This window comes from Panthera pardus, unplaced genomic scaffold (assembly GCF_024362965.1).
Source record: "Panthera pardus isolate Hobbes unplaced genomic scaffold, ASM2436296v1 HiC_scaffold_8, whole genome shotgun sequence".
In the NCBI taxonomy this organism is placed as follows: domain Eukaryota; kingdom Metazoa; phylum Chordata; class Mammalia; order Carnivora; family Felidae; genus Panthera; species Panthera pardus.
Genome location: NW_026527013.1, coordinates 141151722 through 141171481, shown reverse-complemented (window position 1 = coordinate 141171481; position 19760 = coordinate 141151722). Strand labels below are relative to the sequence as shown.

General features: G+C 33.5%; 1 protein-coding gene across 3 annotated transcripts in view; it reads left to right on the top strand.

The window, feature by feature from the left end:
- POT1 (protection of telomeres 1) overlaps positions 1–18961 on the top strand; it is an 80626-nt gene extending 61665 nt beyond the window's left edge. For all 3 annotated transcript variants that reach the window (XM_019452619.2, XM_019452620.2, XM_019452618.2), the window contains exons 14-20: positions 58–214; positions 1563–1768; positions 5048–5183; positions 9552–9640; positions 11500–11591; positions 13233–13338; positions 15360–18961. In XM_019452619.2, the coding sequence (XP_019308164.2) occupies positions 58–214; positions 1563–1768; positions 5048–5183; positions 9552–9640; positions 11500–11591; positions 13233–13338; positions 15360–15472 (899 nt within the window). In that variant the 3' untranslated portion in view covers positions 15473–18961. The remainder of the gene's footprint in view (positions 1–57; positions 215–1562; positions 1769–5047; positions 5184–9551; positions 9641–11499; positions 11592–13232; positions 13339–15359) is intronic.
- Positions 18962–19760: the final 799 nt, after the last annotated feature.

The window sequence follows — 19760 nt, the reverse complement described above, 5'->3', positions numbered from 1 at the left end:
TGAATATTCTTATTATTCTTGTAGGTTATTCTGACTTAATCTAAAAATTATTTTTAGTACTTACAGATCATCACTATTTGGAGAAAACCCCACTATGTGCTATTTTGAAACAAAAAGCTCCTCAACAGTATCGTATTCGAGCAAAATTAAGGTCATATAAGCCCAGAAGTCTCCTTCAGTCTGTTAAACTTCACTGTCCTAAATGTCATGCACTGTAAGTATTTTCTGTAATAAAACAGAAGTTTTTATTTCATAATTTTGTGAATATACATTTTCATATATACCAATCAGTTTAAGTCCTGGCCGTGTGTAAATTGTGACTTTGTATATTATATTTTGAAACAGTGGTAACATTTTTAAGAGAAAATACTAAATTCTTAGTAAATCCTTCTGACATTTCTTAGTAGTAATAAATAAAAGTGGGTGCTGTTTTCAGATCTAAATTCAGTTTAGTAGCTTTAATACATGCATGAATACATATAGTTATATAAAATAAATTTATATTAGAATGATTATGTACTTACTCAAGACATTCTGAATTTAGTTTTAATCTCTTTTTTCTTTTTTATGCAATTTGACTGTCTTCCCTTTAAATATATAATGTGTAAATATAGTACATTTCCTTTATATTTGTGTGTGTGCATGTGTGTATATATATTATAAAATTATATAATTATGTAGTCCATTATATTTGTGTATATAAATATAATTTGTGTATGTACATTAATATATGTATATTTTCTCCTCCACAATCTATAATACTATTTGTAGACAGTTTTGATCATCAAACTTTAAATAAAATGGGGACCATCTTCTACCCATTTGAGCTTAAAATGATGGTCGGAATTAAAATATAAATACAGATTTTATATAATTGTTGAAGAATTATTAAATTACAGTTTGTTAAATTCTGTAAAGTCATATAGCTTTGCCAAACAAAACTACTGTCTATGAGCATTTTTTTAGACAAATAAGAGAATCACGTCAAAAAGGTAAAGTGGTGTTACCTGAAGTTACACAGCTGGTTGGGGACAGAACCAAGGCAAGGACATAGACATTTTGGTTCCAGATCATGCCATTTCCATTGTATACATACTTTACCACGTGACTTTTTAAAATTATCAGTCTAGGTTAAAAGGAATTGGAAGGAGTATTGGTTTGTAAAGTGGGTGCCCTGTGAAAGAGATTACTTAGGTGGTAAGTGGATATTTAACAAGAAGCTGTATCTTTTTCTCCCATGGAGAAGTTTAACATTCCTTACAGAGGAGAATGAATTGGTGTTAGAAATAGTTATAGGATCCTTGGTATCACAAAACCAGATAAGGAAATTGCTAGCAGTTAATATAGTTATGATATGGATCTACTTAGTTGTGAAGTATCATCAAATCTTTTTCTGTGAATAAGAGTCATTTAACCTGCAAAGTGAATTACCTCCACATTTTAAAATAAGTAGCTGATGCATCAGCATGTAAACAAATTTGTCTTAATTGGATAATTTGTTAAATTTGAATTTCCAAGCTTATACCAATTGTTTTGTATTATTTCATTGTCAATGATTTTAGGCAAGAAGTTCCACATGAGGGTGATTTGGATATAATTTTACAAGAGGGTGCAACTAAAATCCCAGATACTAAACTACAAAATACATCATTATATGATTCTAAAATGTGGACCACTAAAGATCAAGGAGAACGAAAAGTAGCTGTTCATTTTGTGAAAAATAATGGTATTCTCCCACTTTCAAGTGACTGTCTGATTTTGATAGAAGGTAAGGTACTTAAGTTACTGTTTTATTAGAATATAGCTTTTGCTTGTGTCTTTCTCTGATTAATGATTGTTAAATATATTTTAGGGGCAACCTAGGACATACAAAGTCAAAATATTATTAAATTACATAAAATAGAGTATATTATATATAACAAATAAATTTAAATATATATATATATATATACACACATATAAACTAATCTGAATTACATTTAGAAATCATATATTGAACTCAAGTGTTTGCATTTGTCTATCTTGTTGAATTTGGATAGAATCTTAATCAGATTCAAGCTCATTGTCGAGCAGTGTTTCATCAGGAGGCTGCTTGTTATGTACAGTTGTTGTTACCTTGGCCTCTGGATGTCACTGTTGTTCCATAAAAAAAAAAACAAACCTGAAAGTCATCTATTGATATTTAGGTCAAGGAAGGGACCCTGGAAACAAGTAAAGATAACTTGACAGGTTTTAAAAGGAAGAAACTGAGTCATATATATTTTTGCATTTCCTTTCCACTTTTCACTAATTTTAATATCTATCTAATATATATATATATATATATATATATATATATATATATATACACATACACACACACATATAAACTTATTTTTCCCCATGCCAAATTTAAAGTTTCATAATTTTCCTTGAGACTTTTCTTCCTCAGTAATATTCTATGATAGAAGGAAAACATCATCTTTAATTTGCAGAGAAATCTTTAGTTTTATTTTATAAATGAATTAATCTTTATTATAGTGGATTATGATCATTTTTGTTAGTGACATTTTTCTATTTATAAAAGTAATATGTACCTGTTTTAGAAAATACATGTATGTAAACACATATGAATGTGACCATTGGTATCCTTTCATGAACATCTCTTATTTTAATACACTTACAACATACCAGAAATGATTTTAATTTCTATGTATTAATTAACCATGACAATATTCTTATTCATTTGGTCTTATTGTAAGCTCTTTTTTATACATGAGAAAACTGAATCATAGAGAAGTTGTGGATCTTCCCCACTACAGGTAGTAAGTGGAACTGAGTTGTTTCTGGTTTTTTGACATTTTAACTCTGTGATGAAGTTTCTTCTCCCTGAATGAAATGTAATTGGGAGGTGGGGGCGGGGGGCACAAAGAATTAAGTAAATGTTGCCCAGTTACTTTCCAGTAAAGCTGTCGTAGTATTCATATGCTTTAGTAGCATATGAGATTATCTGTTCCCCCATCTTCATCATCATATACTAGCCCTTTAAAAAATGTGTCCACTTTGATGAGTGAAATGTGGTATCATCTTAGTCCATTAGCAATACTGGAATCTCTACCAGTAAGTAGATATAAAAACAAAGCACACAGACACATGCACACACACAAAAATGGAGTAAGACTATTCGTATGCCCTAAAAATAAAATAAAGCTTTGAAACTATCAGTTTCTATAAGTATTGTCCTTGTAGGGCCATCTAGGAGGATATCCAGTACACCTTAGTGTTCTCCTGTGAACTGCCTCCCAGAGAATTCTGTGTTAAAGCCAAGTTGACCTTGAGGGTCCAAAAGAAGCTTGAATGAAGAAGTACCTTTAGCTCCTGATCCTGTCACTCATCCCACAAACTTTCAGTCTCACCTCCTGCCATTCCTCAATTTCCATTACACCCTCCAGCCATATTGAACCGGAGGCAATTCCTAAACCCAGGGTATTTCTCTGTACCTCTTTGCCATTCTGTTGCTATTCTCCTGAGAATTTCTGCTCTAATGTTCATAAGTAACTTAATAATTCCCTTTACTCAACAATTCATGTGAAATATTTAATGAACACCTACACCTACCAAGCACTCTTGATTCTCAAGGCAGATTTGAGTGGTTTTTATTGCATAGTGTATGAACTTTCAGTAGATCACTTTTCTTCCTGTATTGTATTTGTATTATATCTGTTTATAGACTTGTTTGCTTACTAGACTGTAACTAGGATCCATGTTCATTTTAATCTTTGTATCTTTAGCTCCTAGGGTAGGACACTAGGCATGCAGCTGGCTCTCAGTAAATATTTATTGAACAAATAAATATATCCAGAGTAATAACACTGACTTACAGAACTTTTTAATGAAACTCAAATGTGAAAATATATCTGAAAGCACTTTAAAATATAAAAGGGTTTCATGAAAATGCAAGCTATTTTTATTTTATCATATTTCTGAGTATTATAACCCTACCCAGGGGCAAGGACCTAACTGCAGTGCGACACGGCAGAACTGTGGCTTCCAGCTTCTCAATGCTGTGGAAAGAGGAATGGGAGCTGGGCAACTTAGAACACCACAAAACTTGTTCTTACCAAGATTTATCTGCTTATTCTGAATAAACACTCCCTGGATTGTTGCAAGTCTTTGGTTAATTTCTAGAGTTCCAAAAAAAGTCAAATTTGACAGTTTTTGCCAGTGTTCTTCTTCCTTGTATGGAGCAGTGTATTTTTGGACGTCCTTATTCTGCTGTGCTGGGAGTGCTTTCCCCTCACAATTGAATTTAACGTTACAAATATTAGGAAATACACAAAAGTATTCTTATAAATCATATTCTCTTTCCCTAGGAAGGAGGAATGCTCAGTCTAGGTGAAAAATACACCAGGAAAGGAACCAGTAGGTTTGAGTTATTCTAGATAATCCTGCCTTCTAGTAGTATTGCACCCCTGGGCTTACTCTTTCTTCTCAGCTAGTGATGGCTTTCATGGCCACTGTGTCATACAATTAGAAATGTAATGATTTTTTAGGAAAAATGAACAAACACTCTACATGAATTGTAATTACACAAACTTTTCGCAGCTATATATAAATTTAATGTTGACCTGGAAATTTAAAAGACTTATTTCAAACTCAAGACTTAATTTACCTAGACATTATTAGTATATAGCAAATTTAATAATGAGAATCCTGTTATATTTTGGCTCTCAATTTTATTTTCTTTTGAATACTTAAACCAAAGTGTTATAGCATAAAAGAGCAGTTTGTATAAATTTAGGAAGATGGTTAAAGTTTCACAAGTCTTCTATTTTGCTCAAGTCTCAGCATTTCTGTGTAGTGGTTTCTTTAATCAGTGCAGGATACTAAGTTTACAAATTATTATTTTTTTATAATAAATGTATTAATCATCTAAATTCTTCATTGTATTTTTCTTTCAGTCCTTTTAGTCTTTTACTATACCTCATGTGTTCCTTTAAATACACACTCAATTTTGCCTTCATTATATTTGTACTACTTGAAGGATTTATTTATTCTGTGTTCATAGGAGGAACACTCGGTGAAATCTACAAACTCGCAAATAAGTTTCATAGTGTAATTCCTGTGCGATCTGGCTATGAAGACCTGGAAGTCCTTGATCTTTCAGTACCATTCCTTATACAAGGAAAAGTACATCACTATGGGTATGCTTTCAGATCTGGGAATTTTGAGAATTAATAACTGCTTAGGAGTAATTGTTATTATTTTATCCTACTAGTTGCTATATATTCAGTGGATACTTATTGAATACCAATTTATATGTACAAGATTCTAGATTTTTCTGGTATGTATTTTATTCTTCTGATAGCATATATATCGAATACCAACAATGTGCTAATTATATAAGGCTAGCCCAGAGGTTAATATTCATTTGCTTTCTTTCACAAAGATTTAGATGCTAATACAGAGAAAGGTTTAGAGCTGTATCCTAGTAAAAGTTAAGTGATTGAATTCCAAAATTTCTGTGCCACGAAGTTACAGATTAGTTGCCACTGAGGAACTGGAAGATATCAGGATATATTGGGAGCTAGAAGTAGACATGCATTTCAAGAAACTTACAGTCTCTCGAGATCTTGTACCTTTTTAACTTTATGGTTTCTTTTGTTTTACGAATTTGTAAAATATTAATACAATCAAATTATTAAAATGCTTATGAAGCCTTAAAGGTTTTTCTTACTTTAGGTTTTAGTTATTTTGCTCAGATTTCTGGACCTGATTCTTTGTAAACAGAATTTTAAACTAATGCTTTAGTTTATTTAACAGTTATACATCTTTTATCTTTTTTTTATTTCTTGAATCTATTTTATTAATGAATTTTTTATAGTTTCATTTCTTATGTAAATTTACATTTATTGACATAAAATTGTTCATAGTACTTTTGATGATTTTTAAATTTCTACTTTGTTCCTGAATCCACTTAATATTATTTGCACCTTTTTTCCTTGACTTTTTTTTGCCAAAATAACTAGCTTTTGTTTTGTTGATACTCTCTGTTGTTTTATTGTTCTTATCTTTAGTTTCTGCATTTACTTTTTCTAGATTTCTTCGGGTTTTTTTTGTTGTTGTTTTTTTAAGTTTATTTATTTATTTTGAGAGAGAGAGAGAGCAAGTATGCATGAGCAGGGGAGGGGCAGAGTTAGAGGGAGAGAAAGAATCTCAAGCAGTCTCCCCATTGTCAGCGCAGAGCCTGACAGAGGGCTCAAACCCACAAACCATGAGATCATTACCTGAACTAAAATCAAGAGTCGGATGCTCAATGGACTGAGCCACCCAGGTGCCCCTAGGTTCCCTTGGTTTTTCTTTTTCAAATGTTTTTAATTGAATGCATACCTCACTTAATTCATTAATTTTAGTATATTTTTTAATATTTATATTTAAGTCCATAATTTTTCCCCTGAGAAAATAGCCATAGCTTTAACCCAGGATTTGATATGTAGTAGGTTTTTGGTTTTTGGTTTTCTTTTGTCACTTCTAAGTGTTTTCTAATTTCTCATTGTGATATCTTCTTAGGCCCATGAATTACTTAGCTGTGTGTTTTAAAAATTTCACGCACACAATTTAGGTGCTACATTTGTTTGTATTTTAGTTAGATTACTTTTTAACCAAATTGCTTGATACACTTCATAATGATCTTTGAGATTCATTTACCTTTGCTGTATCCTAGAATATGTTTGTTCAGATTTTGTATATATTGCCTATATTTTAAAAAGAACGTGTATTCTTTAATAGTTGTGTTTAGTCTTTAAAAGTGTTTACTTGTGTCCATTAGACAAGCTTGTTAATCATATTCAAAACTTCTTTTTCCTTTGTAACTTTGTTTAATCACTTCTTAGAGACTGTGCTTAATGTCCTATGTGGTTGTAGGTTTGTGATTTTTAATTCGGTCAGTGTTTGCTTTCTACATTTTGAGGTTCTTTTGCTGGTTTGCTTTCATGTTTCTTTGTGTTCTATTTTAGGAAGTCTCATAAATAAATAGGACTAGATTTTAGTTGTTTTTTAGTAGATAAGTTTAAAATATGTTCATTACTGATATATTTAGGTTTTATTTCTACATCTTATTTTGTTTTCCACTTACATTATTACTTCTTCCGTCTCCCTCCCCTTTTTTGGTTATTATTTAGCTTATTTTTTTCCTCTAATCTTCTATTGGATTCATTTATAAAAATGTTCTTAATTTTCCCCTCTTTTGTCTTTTATTGCTTTGGAAATAATAAATCTCTACTTAATTTTTACTTGTTACCCTTAAATTCTAATTTATATACTTAATTTTTAGTTTACATACTTGTTTTATCGATGTCTAAAGTTAATATCCTAGTCTTTAAGGAAGTAATATTTCTTCATTCTATTGCCTTTTTTTCCCCATAATTTTATTTAAATTCTAGTTAATTAACATGTAGTATAATATGGGTTTCAGGAGTAGAATTTAGTGGTTCATCATTTGCGTATAGCATCCAGCGCTCATCATAGTAAGTACCTTGCTTAATACCCTTCACCCATTTAGCCCATTGCCTATCCACGTCCCCTCATCAACCCTCAGATTGTTCTCTGTCATTAAGAGTCTTTTATGGTTTGCTTCTGTCTCTTTTTTTTCCCATCCCATATGTTCATCTGTTTTGTTTCCTAAATTCCACACGTCAGTGAGATCATATGGTATTTGTCTTTCTCTGACTTATTCACCTAGCATTACTTCTGTAGCTCCATCCATGTCATTGCAGATGGAAAGATTTCATTCTTTTTTATGGCTGAGTGTAATATTTCACTGTGTAATATATACCACATCTTCTGTATCCATTCATCAGTTAATGGATGTTTGGGCTCTTTTCGTGGTTTCACTGTTGATAATGCTGCTATAAACATTGGGGTACATGTGCCCCTTCAAATTGGTATTTTTGTATCCTTTGGGTAAATACCTACTAGTTTAATTGCTGGTCTTGGGTACTTGTATTTTTAACTTTTTGAGGAACCTCCATACTATTTTCCAGAGTGGCTTCACCAGTTTCCTTTCCCTCCAACAGTACAAGAGGGTTTCCCTTCTCTGCATCCTCGCCAACACCTGATGTTTCCTGTGTTGTTAATTTTAGCCATTCTGACAGGTGTGAAATGGTATCTCATCATGGTTTTGATTTGTATTTCCCTGATGATGAGTGATTTTGAGCATCTTTCCATGGATCCTGTTAGCCAACTGGATGCCTTCTTTGCAAAAGTGTCTATTCATGTCTTCTGCCCATTTCTTCACTGGATTATTTGTTTTTTAGGGTGTTGAATTTGTTAAGTTCTTTATAGATTTTGAACACTAACCCTTTATCAGATATGTCTTCTGATATTCAATATCAGAAGACTCAAATATCTTCCCCTATTCCATAGGCTACCTTTTAGTTTTGTTGATTGTTTCCTGTACTGTGTAGAAGCTTTTTATCTTGATGAAGTCCCAGTAGTTCATTTTTGCTTTTGTTTCCCTTGCCTCTGATGATGTGTCTAGTAAGAAGTTGCTACGGCCAAGGCCAAAGAGGTTGCTGCCTGTGTTCTTCTCTAGGATTTTGATGGTTTCCTGTCTCACATTTAGGTCTTTCATCCATTTTTTAATTTATTTTTGGGTATAGTGTAAGAAAGTGGTCCAGTTTCATTCTTCTGCATGTTGCTATCCAGTTTTCCCAACACTGTTTTTAAAGAGACTGTCTTTTCTCCATGCTTTTTTCTCTTAAAGAATAAATTTCTATGTATTTGAAGGCTAGAAGGGGAAAATATTTAATATAGGTACCCTCTACTTTTCCGCAGATTACAAATGAAAAGGAGTCTACGTAAATCTTTTGAACATTGATTTCTTTTTATATTTTTACTCAAATATATTTTCTTAGTAGCATCTCCTAATCTTATGATAATATATAATAAAAAATAATTACTTATATTTAAAGTATGTTTGTATGTAAATAAAGCAAAATAACCTATACTAAATCATGTGCATTCTTAGTATGTTGTGTAGTTTCCGATTGACTTACATTATGAAAGATAAGTATAGTATTGGCATTATAAACTATGAACCTCTAAATACATGCTTACTGAATATATTATCCAAAGTCTTGCTACTACTGACTTCTTTAATGAGAATAATTTTCTGGTATTGGTTATATTTATTTAATACCTTAGCTGTTATCAAAGAGCCATAAAATGAAAGAGTCCTTAGAGATAATCTCTTTAATTTTTTTCATTTTACCAAATTAAGAAATCAGCCAAATTAATTAACAATCTAGATCTGGACCCTTTCTCTTATTCTCAACTTAGTGTTGTTTATTCTGAACCATACTATCTTTGTGATTGTTTCAAATGTAAAAATCTTGTTTGTTTATAATTCTGTTTGTATTATGTGTGTTATAATGTGGAAGGTGCAATACTATTTAATAATTAACTTTTTAAACTGTACATTTTGAACAGCAAAGGTAAGTTATAATTAAATGAGTTATAATAATAAATTATTTTTAAATCTGTATGGTTTTTTTTTCTGTCATTAATTTCAGATGTAAACAGTGTTCTACTTTGAGACCAATACAAAATCTAAATTCTCTGGTTGATAAAACACCTTGGATTCCTTCTTCTGTGGCAGAAGGTTAGCTAAATTTCTGTGTTCTACAACTGCAACTGTCTTTGTGTAAGGTGATCTCACTGATTATATTTCAGTGTTTGTGGATATAGTAAAACCAGACAAAGACTGAGCTAACGTTTAACTTTACTTAAGCAAAACTGTTCACGGTGATTATAATAAGAGCATAACATAGTTTAAACGTATTTGAAAACTTGCTTTCAGGCATCTGCCAGTATCTTTAATCATTGCTCACATTTTAATGTTCAGTAATTTGTTTTAGTGTTAATCATTAATCACAAATACAGATTCTGAAAAATTCCTCCAGTTTATAGTATCTTAGGATTCAAAACAATTTTAGAGACAGCTGTTACACTCTCCACCCAATATACATCTTTAGTTGGAACGACAAGAAGCTTTTTATATCCTGTTCTTAACTGTGATCATCCAGCCTTGGCTTAAAACTCTTTCAGTGATAGGGGACTCATTACATTGCAAAGCAAACATATCCCCTTAATTTTTAAGTAGTTCTTAGCAGTGAAGCAAAATCTACCTACTTAAATTTTAACATGGCCCACGTTCTATCTACTAGAGTTAGAGTATAGGTCTTGTAGAAGATCAACAGCTTCATGCATTTGAAGATATCTGTCATGCCTTCATTGAGTCTTTATTTCTCCAAGTAGGCACCCTCACTTCATTTGGTATTCACCACATTCCTTACTATTCTCTTTCTCTTCCTTAGTAAACATTTCACTTTACCAATGTTCTTCTCAAAGTTTGCCCTTAAAAGCTGCAAATAGGGCTACAAATATTGGCCAGTTCAGAATATAAAGAAAACCTTTATTTCTCTAAAATTGGACACTTTGCTTCTACTAGCCTGAAAATTTTATTGTATATATATTTATTTGTATACTTGGTTTTGTTTTCTTTCTTTTGTAATCCAGCTCTGTTAGTACTTCTATTTCCTGTTTTGTTTGTGGTCCAGTCACGTGAGCCCCTTGCGATCCCGTTTGGTCTCCTCATCCCATTCTAAAATGCAATTCTTCGTTTGTGTGGTCCCTCAGAGTAGGTTCTACATTCGCCCTTCTTGGTTTTAGCTCGGTTTTAACCTATCGAGTCCTTTAGAATCCTAAAAATCAGTTCCTCTGTATTAACCACTTTTTGTCATGTCTGTGTGTTCTAATTCATTTCTCTGTATGCTGCTTTATTCTTCTATTTCCCCCGTAGTTAATCCTTTTAAATATGGATTCCACAAACGAAAGACAGTATTTCATTTTTTAAACATATAAATGTCTCCCATTTCCAAACACAAAGTAACATTTTAACCCATGGATTTTTGTATAATTTAGTATCTCTTCAATTTCTTTTTCCTCATCTTACCAAATTATTCAATCCCGTATTCTGACATTTTTGGCCATTCAACCAGATGAGATCTCTTAAGACATACGTGATCCTTGTGTTTATGATATAAAGGGGAGAAACATTTTACAAAATCATAAATAGTGAGCCACATGCTATTCTTTTTAGAACATTCTGGTATTTTAATTTTGTCTTTCATGTGGCTAACGTGGTGAACTGTAGTTCATGAATTCGTTTTTGTGTTTTCTATCAAGTTATCAACTCATTGTAAAGATACCTTATATTAATATTTAATCAAAAAGGTAGAATTGCTCATGAGTCATTGTCACTACATAGGTATGGTTTAATATTCCAAAGTGAACCTGCTAAATGAGCTTAATATATTGTTACTAGAGAACAAAAGGCGTATTTTTTTTAATCTCAAATTATTTTAGTAAACAAAATTAACATCATAAAACAATTTTTATCTTACTTTGATCATAAAGAATAGAAGATTCATATGGTTTGATCTTTTCTTCCTTCACTAGTGCTGGGTATTGTACCCCTTCAACATGTGTTTGTGATGACATTTATTCTTGATGATGGAACAGGGGTACTGGAAGCTTATCTCATGGATTCTGTAAGTAACAGAGGGAGTGTAGATATTTTTCACTAACAATATGTTTTTGATTTTAATATGTTTATTCATACCAACTTTATTACTGAGAGGATTTAAGGCAACTTAGAAGAACAAATAAAATGCAAGCACATAAATCTTGAATTGTCTGTATATTTATCCTGTTCCGATCTGACTCTGTAAATTTAATATCCAAATAATGAAAAATCAAAGAATAGGAATTTGAGGAGAGAGTCTTCAGAAGTTTTACTCCAGGAGCCAAAGGCAGAGGTATGGCTGCACCTTCTGGACATTGTCTAAGCAGCATTTTACCAGGTTTTTGGAGTCTCCACATTTCCGTAGTAGAGGGAATGAAGTTACTTTGGAGGAGAGATGGTTATAGCATACGAAGCTGGAGAGCTATCCACAAACTTCTCTCATTTCTAACAACAGTTCTAAGTTTGGGAGTTCTCAGGACCACCTTAGTTTTGATACTCCCCTAGAAAGACTCATGGAACTTACTGGAAGTTATTCTGCTATTATTGTTTGTTACACCTAAAGAATACAAATTAAAATCATCCAAGGGAAGAGGTACGTAGGGCAGAGTCCAAGAAGTTCCAGACATGGGGCTTCCAGTTGCCCTTTGCTGTGGAGTAGCAGCCAGCGTTACCAGCCTAGCAGTGAAGTGAAACAGGACACAAGCGGTACTGCCAGCCAGGGAAGCCTTGTGATTCCACAAGCCAAGTCTTGGTGGCTAGAGTTTTTATTGGGGCTCCATCATGTAGTCATGGTAGAGACATGTAGACAGCCCATAGGCTCATCTGGTTTCAGTCCTTCCAGAGATCGAGCTAATACCACATGCCCCAAACTTTGTGCCCTAAATCACGCTGATAGACTTAGCTAGTAGGACAAAGACATTCCTAACAGGCCTGATATTCCAAGGGCTTAGAGGTGATTTCCAGGAGCCAAGGGCAAAGACCAGATTTCTTTTCGCAGTAAGGTCAAATTGGTTTACTACACACGTTGGGAAACAATCTGGGGTAGGTTTGAGAGAATGTTTTCTCTTGCCAAAACAGTTCATTGGTCCATTTATTGAATAAATATTTAATGAGCACCTGCTATGTGCCAGATACTGTTGTATGTGATGGGGATTTAGCAGCGAACAAAAGCAAACAAGATCCCTTTCTTCTTTTAAGAAAGTATAACTTATAATCTGATCGAGGAGAGAAAAATTAAATATACACTATACGTTATACTCTTTTAAATTTAACACTAGATTTTTTTCCTGTACACAAAGAATGATAAGCCTCACTCTTTTCTAATTACTATTCTTACTTTCATTTATATATATATACATATATACATACACATCTATATGTATAAATATATTTATATATGTATAAATATATATTTATATATGTGTATGTATATATGTGTGTATATATGTGTGTATATATATATATATCAATGCTGTTTTTAGATTAAAGTAGTAAACCAGATTTTAGAGTTTAGACTAGAACTCTAGTTTATGAAGTCTACAATCTTCACAGAGTGAAATAGTCTAGATTATTTTAATTAGATGATATTGAAATGCTTTTATATTAATTATGGCTTTTAAAAAAGATTAATATAGTTTCCTATTTTCTCCTGTAATTTTTTTTTAAGGACAAATTCTTCCAGATCCCAGCGTCAGAAATCCTCATCAATGATGACCTGCAGCAAAGTATGGAAATGATCATGGGCATGTTTTGTCCTTCAGGAACAAAAATTGGTAGGCACTAATATTTTAACAATCTCATTCATTCTTTTTCTTGAAATAATACCTACCTAGCACATATCGAATCTGTAGACATAGGGGTTGGAAAAACTTTAAAATCTGAATACTGTTACAAAGTACTAAGTAAATTATTGTCTGATTTGTCTTTTCATGAAGACATTGGCAGGGAGAAGATAGGTAAGAATCATAATTCCTGAAATGAAAAGATTTAGAAAATATTTTTGAAATATAACAAAAGGAGGCAGTTTTGCTTGATCACAAGCACATTTGATACGACGTTTACGTATACAAGCATTTTCATTGAAATTATACCAACAAATATGAAATTTTGAGAAGAAACATTTTTGTGTAACAGACTACATACAGCCAGTGTAATTCATTCATGAATTTTCTTTCTCTCTCTCTCTTTTTCAAATGTTTATTTACTGAGGGAGAGAGAGAGAACATGAGTGCAGGAGAGGCAGAGAGAGGAGAGAAAGAATCCCAAGTGGGCTCCAAGCTGTCAGTGCAGAGGCTGACATGGGGCTCGATCCCACAAACTGTGAGATCATGACCTGAGCCGAAATCAAGAGTCAGACCTCAACTTACTGAGTCACCCAGGTGCCCCTCATTCATAAATGTTCTATTAATATTAACTAGTTTCAGATTGTATGCGTTTTTATTTTACTAATTATTTTTATTTACTTTAGTTGTTCTCTGGATAACATTTGATTAATCAACCAGATCTTCAGGTCAAATTGTATTGATTCCATCTACTGCCACTGAGTTTTCCTTTTGTGGTCATTATTTCTGTTTACATTGAAGTTTGCAAATCCCTCTCATAGTTAGTTTGACACTATTAACAATTTTTCATCGGTAACAAATTTTACCAGCTGCAGATTTAGCTGCTGTCAGTTTACCTTTTAGAGGTTATTATTATTTTTTTTTTAAGTTTATTTTGAGAGAAAGAAAGAGCATAAGCAGGGAAGAGGCAGAGAGAGAGGGAGAGAGAATCCCAAGCAGGGTCTGCACCGTTGGCACAGAGCCCGATGCGGGGCTCCAACTCACAAACCGCAAGATCATGACCTCATGACCTGAGCCAAAAACCAAAAGTCGAACACTTAACCCAGTGAGCCACCCAGGTGCCCCTTATAGGTTATTTTTAATCAGACTTTATTTTCCCCTGGTCAGTCTTTGCATTTTATAACAGTTCCAGAAAGATAGCTTTTTATACATCTTAACAAGGTTTAATTTACACACTTTTTATTTGGTGTCAGTTTTAATTTTTAGTTTCAATTCTTTTGGATAGATTCTGGAAATAAAACTGCCATATCAAAAAGGATGGGTTTGGTAGGCTTTTGATACATGCTGCCAGATTGCTTTTCAAGAATATTTTTACCTATTTATAGTTCTTCCAGCAGTAGAGTGCCTATCTTGCTCGACTCTTGCCAAGATTGACTATATTAAGTATATTTCAAAGTTGAACTTGAAGAAGCCTAAGAAACTTTTCTAGAAGTTTTAAATAGATTTACTGTGGTCATAATCAGAGCTTGGGAATAGCATCTGCATTGTCTGGACTAAGTGCTTAGAAATTGATGGGGAGTTTCAGCTAGACAGGTGTTAAGGGCCTGAGCTGATGTGAACTTGGGGTTCACTTTCTTTGCAGTCAACCAAGAAAAAAAGAAAAAAAAAACACCTGGGGAGGTCAGGAAGCAATCAGCAGAAATAAAGAATAAAGAAATAAAGAATGGGAATGAGATGGCTGCTACCTTTGCGATCAGACATTTGGGAAACTCCACATTTAATTATTGTGTCCTGTGGGGGAAAAGATTAGTTAGGATTGTTACACAATAATAACATGAACCCAGTGTGTATTTGTAAGCATAGATAATAATATATTTGGTAAGTGTATTTTATTTACTTCTCCAGCTAAATTAAATATGTTAATTTTTCTAGCTAATCATTATGCTCAGCTACCTATTTTAGAGATATTTGTTTAGTTTTAATGCATAAATAACATTTTTTCTCATCTGTAGATGCATACCCATGGTTGGAGTGCCTCATCAAGTCGTATAATGTCACAAGCGGAACAGAGCAGCAGATTTGCTATCAGATTTTTGACACCACAGTTGCGGAAGATCTAATCTAATATTGTCATTTAGCTTAGCACATGTAAAATACTATAATTTTAGAAAACATCATTTTCTGTGAGATTATTGTAAAGATTTAGCTGTATAGTTTATTTTCTACTTTAACCACAATTTAAAATTCTTTTGGCAAATAGACATTGTGTTATCAAATGCCTACTTGTGGGTAAGTTAAAAATGGTCCCGTTGCTCAAAATTTCCAGTATGATGGCTGCTAGGGATATAAAGGAAGAAGTGGACGAAATAAGGACTGTGTTTTCATTTACCCCTTGCAGCCCTTTCAGAGAAGCTGTTTTGTTATCCTGCTCTAAGTTTGTTTTTTCCATATGTCAGCCACTGATTTCTCTGCCAGTCATCATCCTAGGCCTTCCTTCTTTCCTGCCCTGATTTTTGTATCAGCAGTGTTAATGATTTTAGCACAGGTATGGGGTTAGAAAATGTCCTTACATTAAATTACTCAGCTTTTACTGAGTGCGAGGGGTGTAGCAGCTGAGTCGTTTTGTTTTGTTTTGTACAAAGGGATCTGCTTAAACAAGCACTCTTGTTGAGAAGTGCTCTTCTGAGTGAGCTACAGCATACTTAAAGGAATGATTTACTTTAAGTGTACGTGGCAGAATTGCTTTCTTTCGGTACTATTGACCAATTTAGGATAAATCCATTTCTTAAGACCTGAATTATGTTCTTTTGATTGCTCGTTTCGTTTCTCTACATGAAGTTATTGCATTCCACCTCGATCTAATAAAGCAGTCAGATTTATAATGTTAGTGACTTATATTACCATTTTTTAAGTCTTATGTAATGTGTACTTATATTTCAGGTTGAACACAAAATGAGATATTAACTCAGTATCATAGTCCACTTTTTACCTGACAGTGTTTGTGAAGTTCAAAATCATGAATATTCAGTTTTATACAAATACTTCCATATATTTGTATGTATGTATAGATTTATGTATATTATTTGGTAAAGACTAAGACATACAGATCTGCCTAGTTCAGTATCAGTGAAGAATAAATTAACGCACATATTTCAGCTGTTTTCTTTGTTTGCCCTGTGTTGAGTTGAGACATGATTGGAGGCAAAGAAAGCAGGAATGTCACTATAATAGATATTTAGGACCGTCTATACACTAGGTACTGTACAAAGCATTCAACATATATTTGAGTTTCATAAAAACCCATTTGCCTAATAAAACTGATTTCCTGATAAAACTTGATTGAGAAGCTGACTTCACTAAGTTCACACAATATGCTAGTCAGTACTCTCATTCAGGTAATCTGTGTTCAGAGGCTGTTCTGCTAACCACTCTAGGATTCTGGGGCAAAAGCTAGCATGGGTTTTCTACAACTGCGTCCTCTCTTAAATATTTGAAATGACGTTGGAAGCAGATTATGAGAGGAGTCAGTGTTACATTTTCTTACCCTATCAAAAAGCTTTTAACATTTTATTGGCAAAAAGGGTCAAATACCTGATTTCCTGTGTTTATAATAACTCTAAATTATTTTTTTAATGTTTATTTATTATGAGAGAGAGAGAGAGAGAGCAAGCAGGGGAGGGGCAGAGAGAGAGGGAGTCAGAGAATCCCAAACAGGCTCCACACTGACAGTGCCTCATGCCCAGCCCAAAGCCCAACGTGGAGCTTGAACTTGCAGGCTGTGAGGTCATTACCTGAGCTGAAATCAAGAGTTGGATGCTTAATCGACTGAGCCACCCAAGTGCCCCAATAACTCCAAGTTCTAGTTCCTGAGTAAATTAGCCCATCCCCCAACCTAACGACCCATCTCCCATCACTGAATTACCAGCTTTTTGGAGATGGTGAAAGAAGCTGATGCTGCTTTTTGGGGGGATATAATCACTTGGTTCAAAACATCTTCAGGGAAATGTTTTAAGAACCGTATAGATGAGTAGATTTCAGTACCAATGGTATACTGAGGATACAAAGGTGAGAGAGCCAGTTTCTCTACAGGAAATGCCCAGAAGAGGAGAGGTCAGAAGGTAGGGCAGGTCACAGTGCTCGCTCCAGGTTATCAAAGTCAGATGCCTCATATGAGTTTTTACAGTGATAGGTCACTTCTCTCTTTTCTGTTTTTAAATAGCCCCCCATGTTGTCATCATTTGTTTTCTTTTTTAACTTTTTAGCTTTGAACAAACAAGAAGAGTTCTGTCAACACCTAGTGTTTGTCCAGCTGTGATGCATGCGCCATACCTGAATCAGGAATCCAGAATGCTAGGAGAATTCTATTTCTGGAGCAACAAGTAGACAGTAGTTCATTGTGCCCTGATTTGAGCCATGTCCTCTTTATTGTCCATGTGAATCCTGGTACCTTTCCGGTCAGACTCAAAATTACATAAATTTAAGAAAATGGTTTGTGTACAGCCTCTTTGCTCAATTTCCAGTCCCTGCAGCATCCATTAGATACTACCAGACTGTCTCTTATAGCCCCTGCACTGTTTCGTGGGAGGAAGAGAAGGCGTAGCCTAGACAGTCTGAGGCAGTTGATTATACAGTAATGAGAAGTGTACTGCTCACATGCTCTTTCCTCTGTCCCTACCCTCCATTTTACTGCTTTCTTTGGGGGAACTCTACAGGCCGAGATGCAATACATCATTCCCCCTCTTTTTTTTTTTTTTTTTAAACCCCTGGTCATGTTGCACTTCGGGAGTTGTTTCTGAATGAATATAGAAAGACTAGTGTTGAAATAGGAGCTGAAGACCCCTCTGTCTCCCTGAGAAAGCCGTCTCCATGCACTAGGGCACCGGCTGCCCAGGTTTTGAGTCCATCTATGTCCCGTGCTGCCACTTTTGCAGGTCACAGGGATGGACCAGAATCCTTCACCGGCTGTGCTGTTTGGTTTCCAAAGTTAAAGCATGAGTTTGTCACGACTTGTGACTCTCATTCCAGCCAATTCTCTTCTACACTTTCTGGAAGCTTTCCTTGGGATCTGGTGAAATAGCTAGATTCTTATTGTTTTCACTGTTTTAAATTTTGACGATGTGTTTCATCAAGTTTTGTTTTTATCCAGAATTTTGTAAAATGAAACCAGTATGCATTTGTAAATATTGAAGCAACAAAGTATATGAAGTTGGACTAATTCTGACTCTTAACTAGTACCCCAAAGCAAACTACTTTTAACTGTGTGGTGTATGCTTTTCCAGACTGTTTTCCCTAAGAATGTGTAAATATGTGTATACATACCTTTTAAAAATAACATCATGTTATAAATATATTTCTGCAACTTGCTTTTGTCACTTTTATAGAGTTTGTTTTTTTATGTCAATACACATAGGAGAAACTTGTTTTTAATTACTCAGCATAAGTAACTTTTTAGTGGGAATTCTCTGATTATTTGACCTATTTTTGTCGTGGTTTTGGGTCTGTTTATGTATTTCTATTATTGTGACAGTTTTGGAATTTTATATTTTTATTGTTACCTATTTTGTTGACTTTGTTGCCTTATACTTATTAATAATAATATTTTGTTATTATTTTAGTCTGTATTTTTGTTTTTTGGGGTTTTTTGGTGTTATTTTCCTTTTAAATAAATCTGAAGCCCCTGGGACCTGGTTTCACTGTATTCACTGGCGGTTGGTTCTTAGGTGATCAGAATTTTGAAGTCCTACCCAACTTCTAGTACAGATTAGGACTCTGCCATGACAGAATTGTCTTGAAATATGCTTTAAAAGACTCATTGTAATATATATATATATATATATATATATATATATGTGTGTATATATATATGTGTGTATATATACATATATACACACATATATACATATATGTGTATATATACACATATGTATATATGTGTGTATATATGTACATATATGTGTATATATGTATGTGTATATATGTATATATGTGTATATATACACATATATGTATATATGTATATATACATGTATATATATGTATATATACACACACACATATATATACATGTATATATGTTTACGTATACATAATATATATGTTTGTTTATGTATGTGTATATATACACATGTATGTTAATGTAAGAAAGGAGAATGCCTCCTGTAATGCTTTTCATTATGAGAAAGGTGCTATGATGGCTATGATGAGTCACCCTAAAGTTGTAAAGCATCATTTTAGAGGAAATAAAGATCTCTCTTCCTGTGCTTGCCCTTCAGGATCTCTGGATGGTGTCAAAGCCTTCTACCCACTTCCGGAAAAAGAACTAGTCAGCTAGTAAAATCTGGGCCTAGTGATATTCCTTCTCTTCCCTCTGATACTTGGAAATAGTATCAGAACTCACTAAACAGGAAGTCACC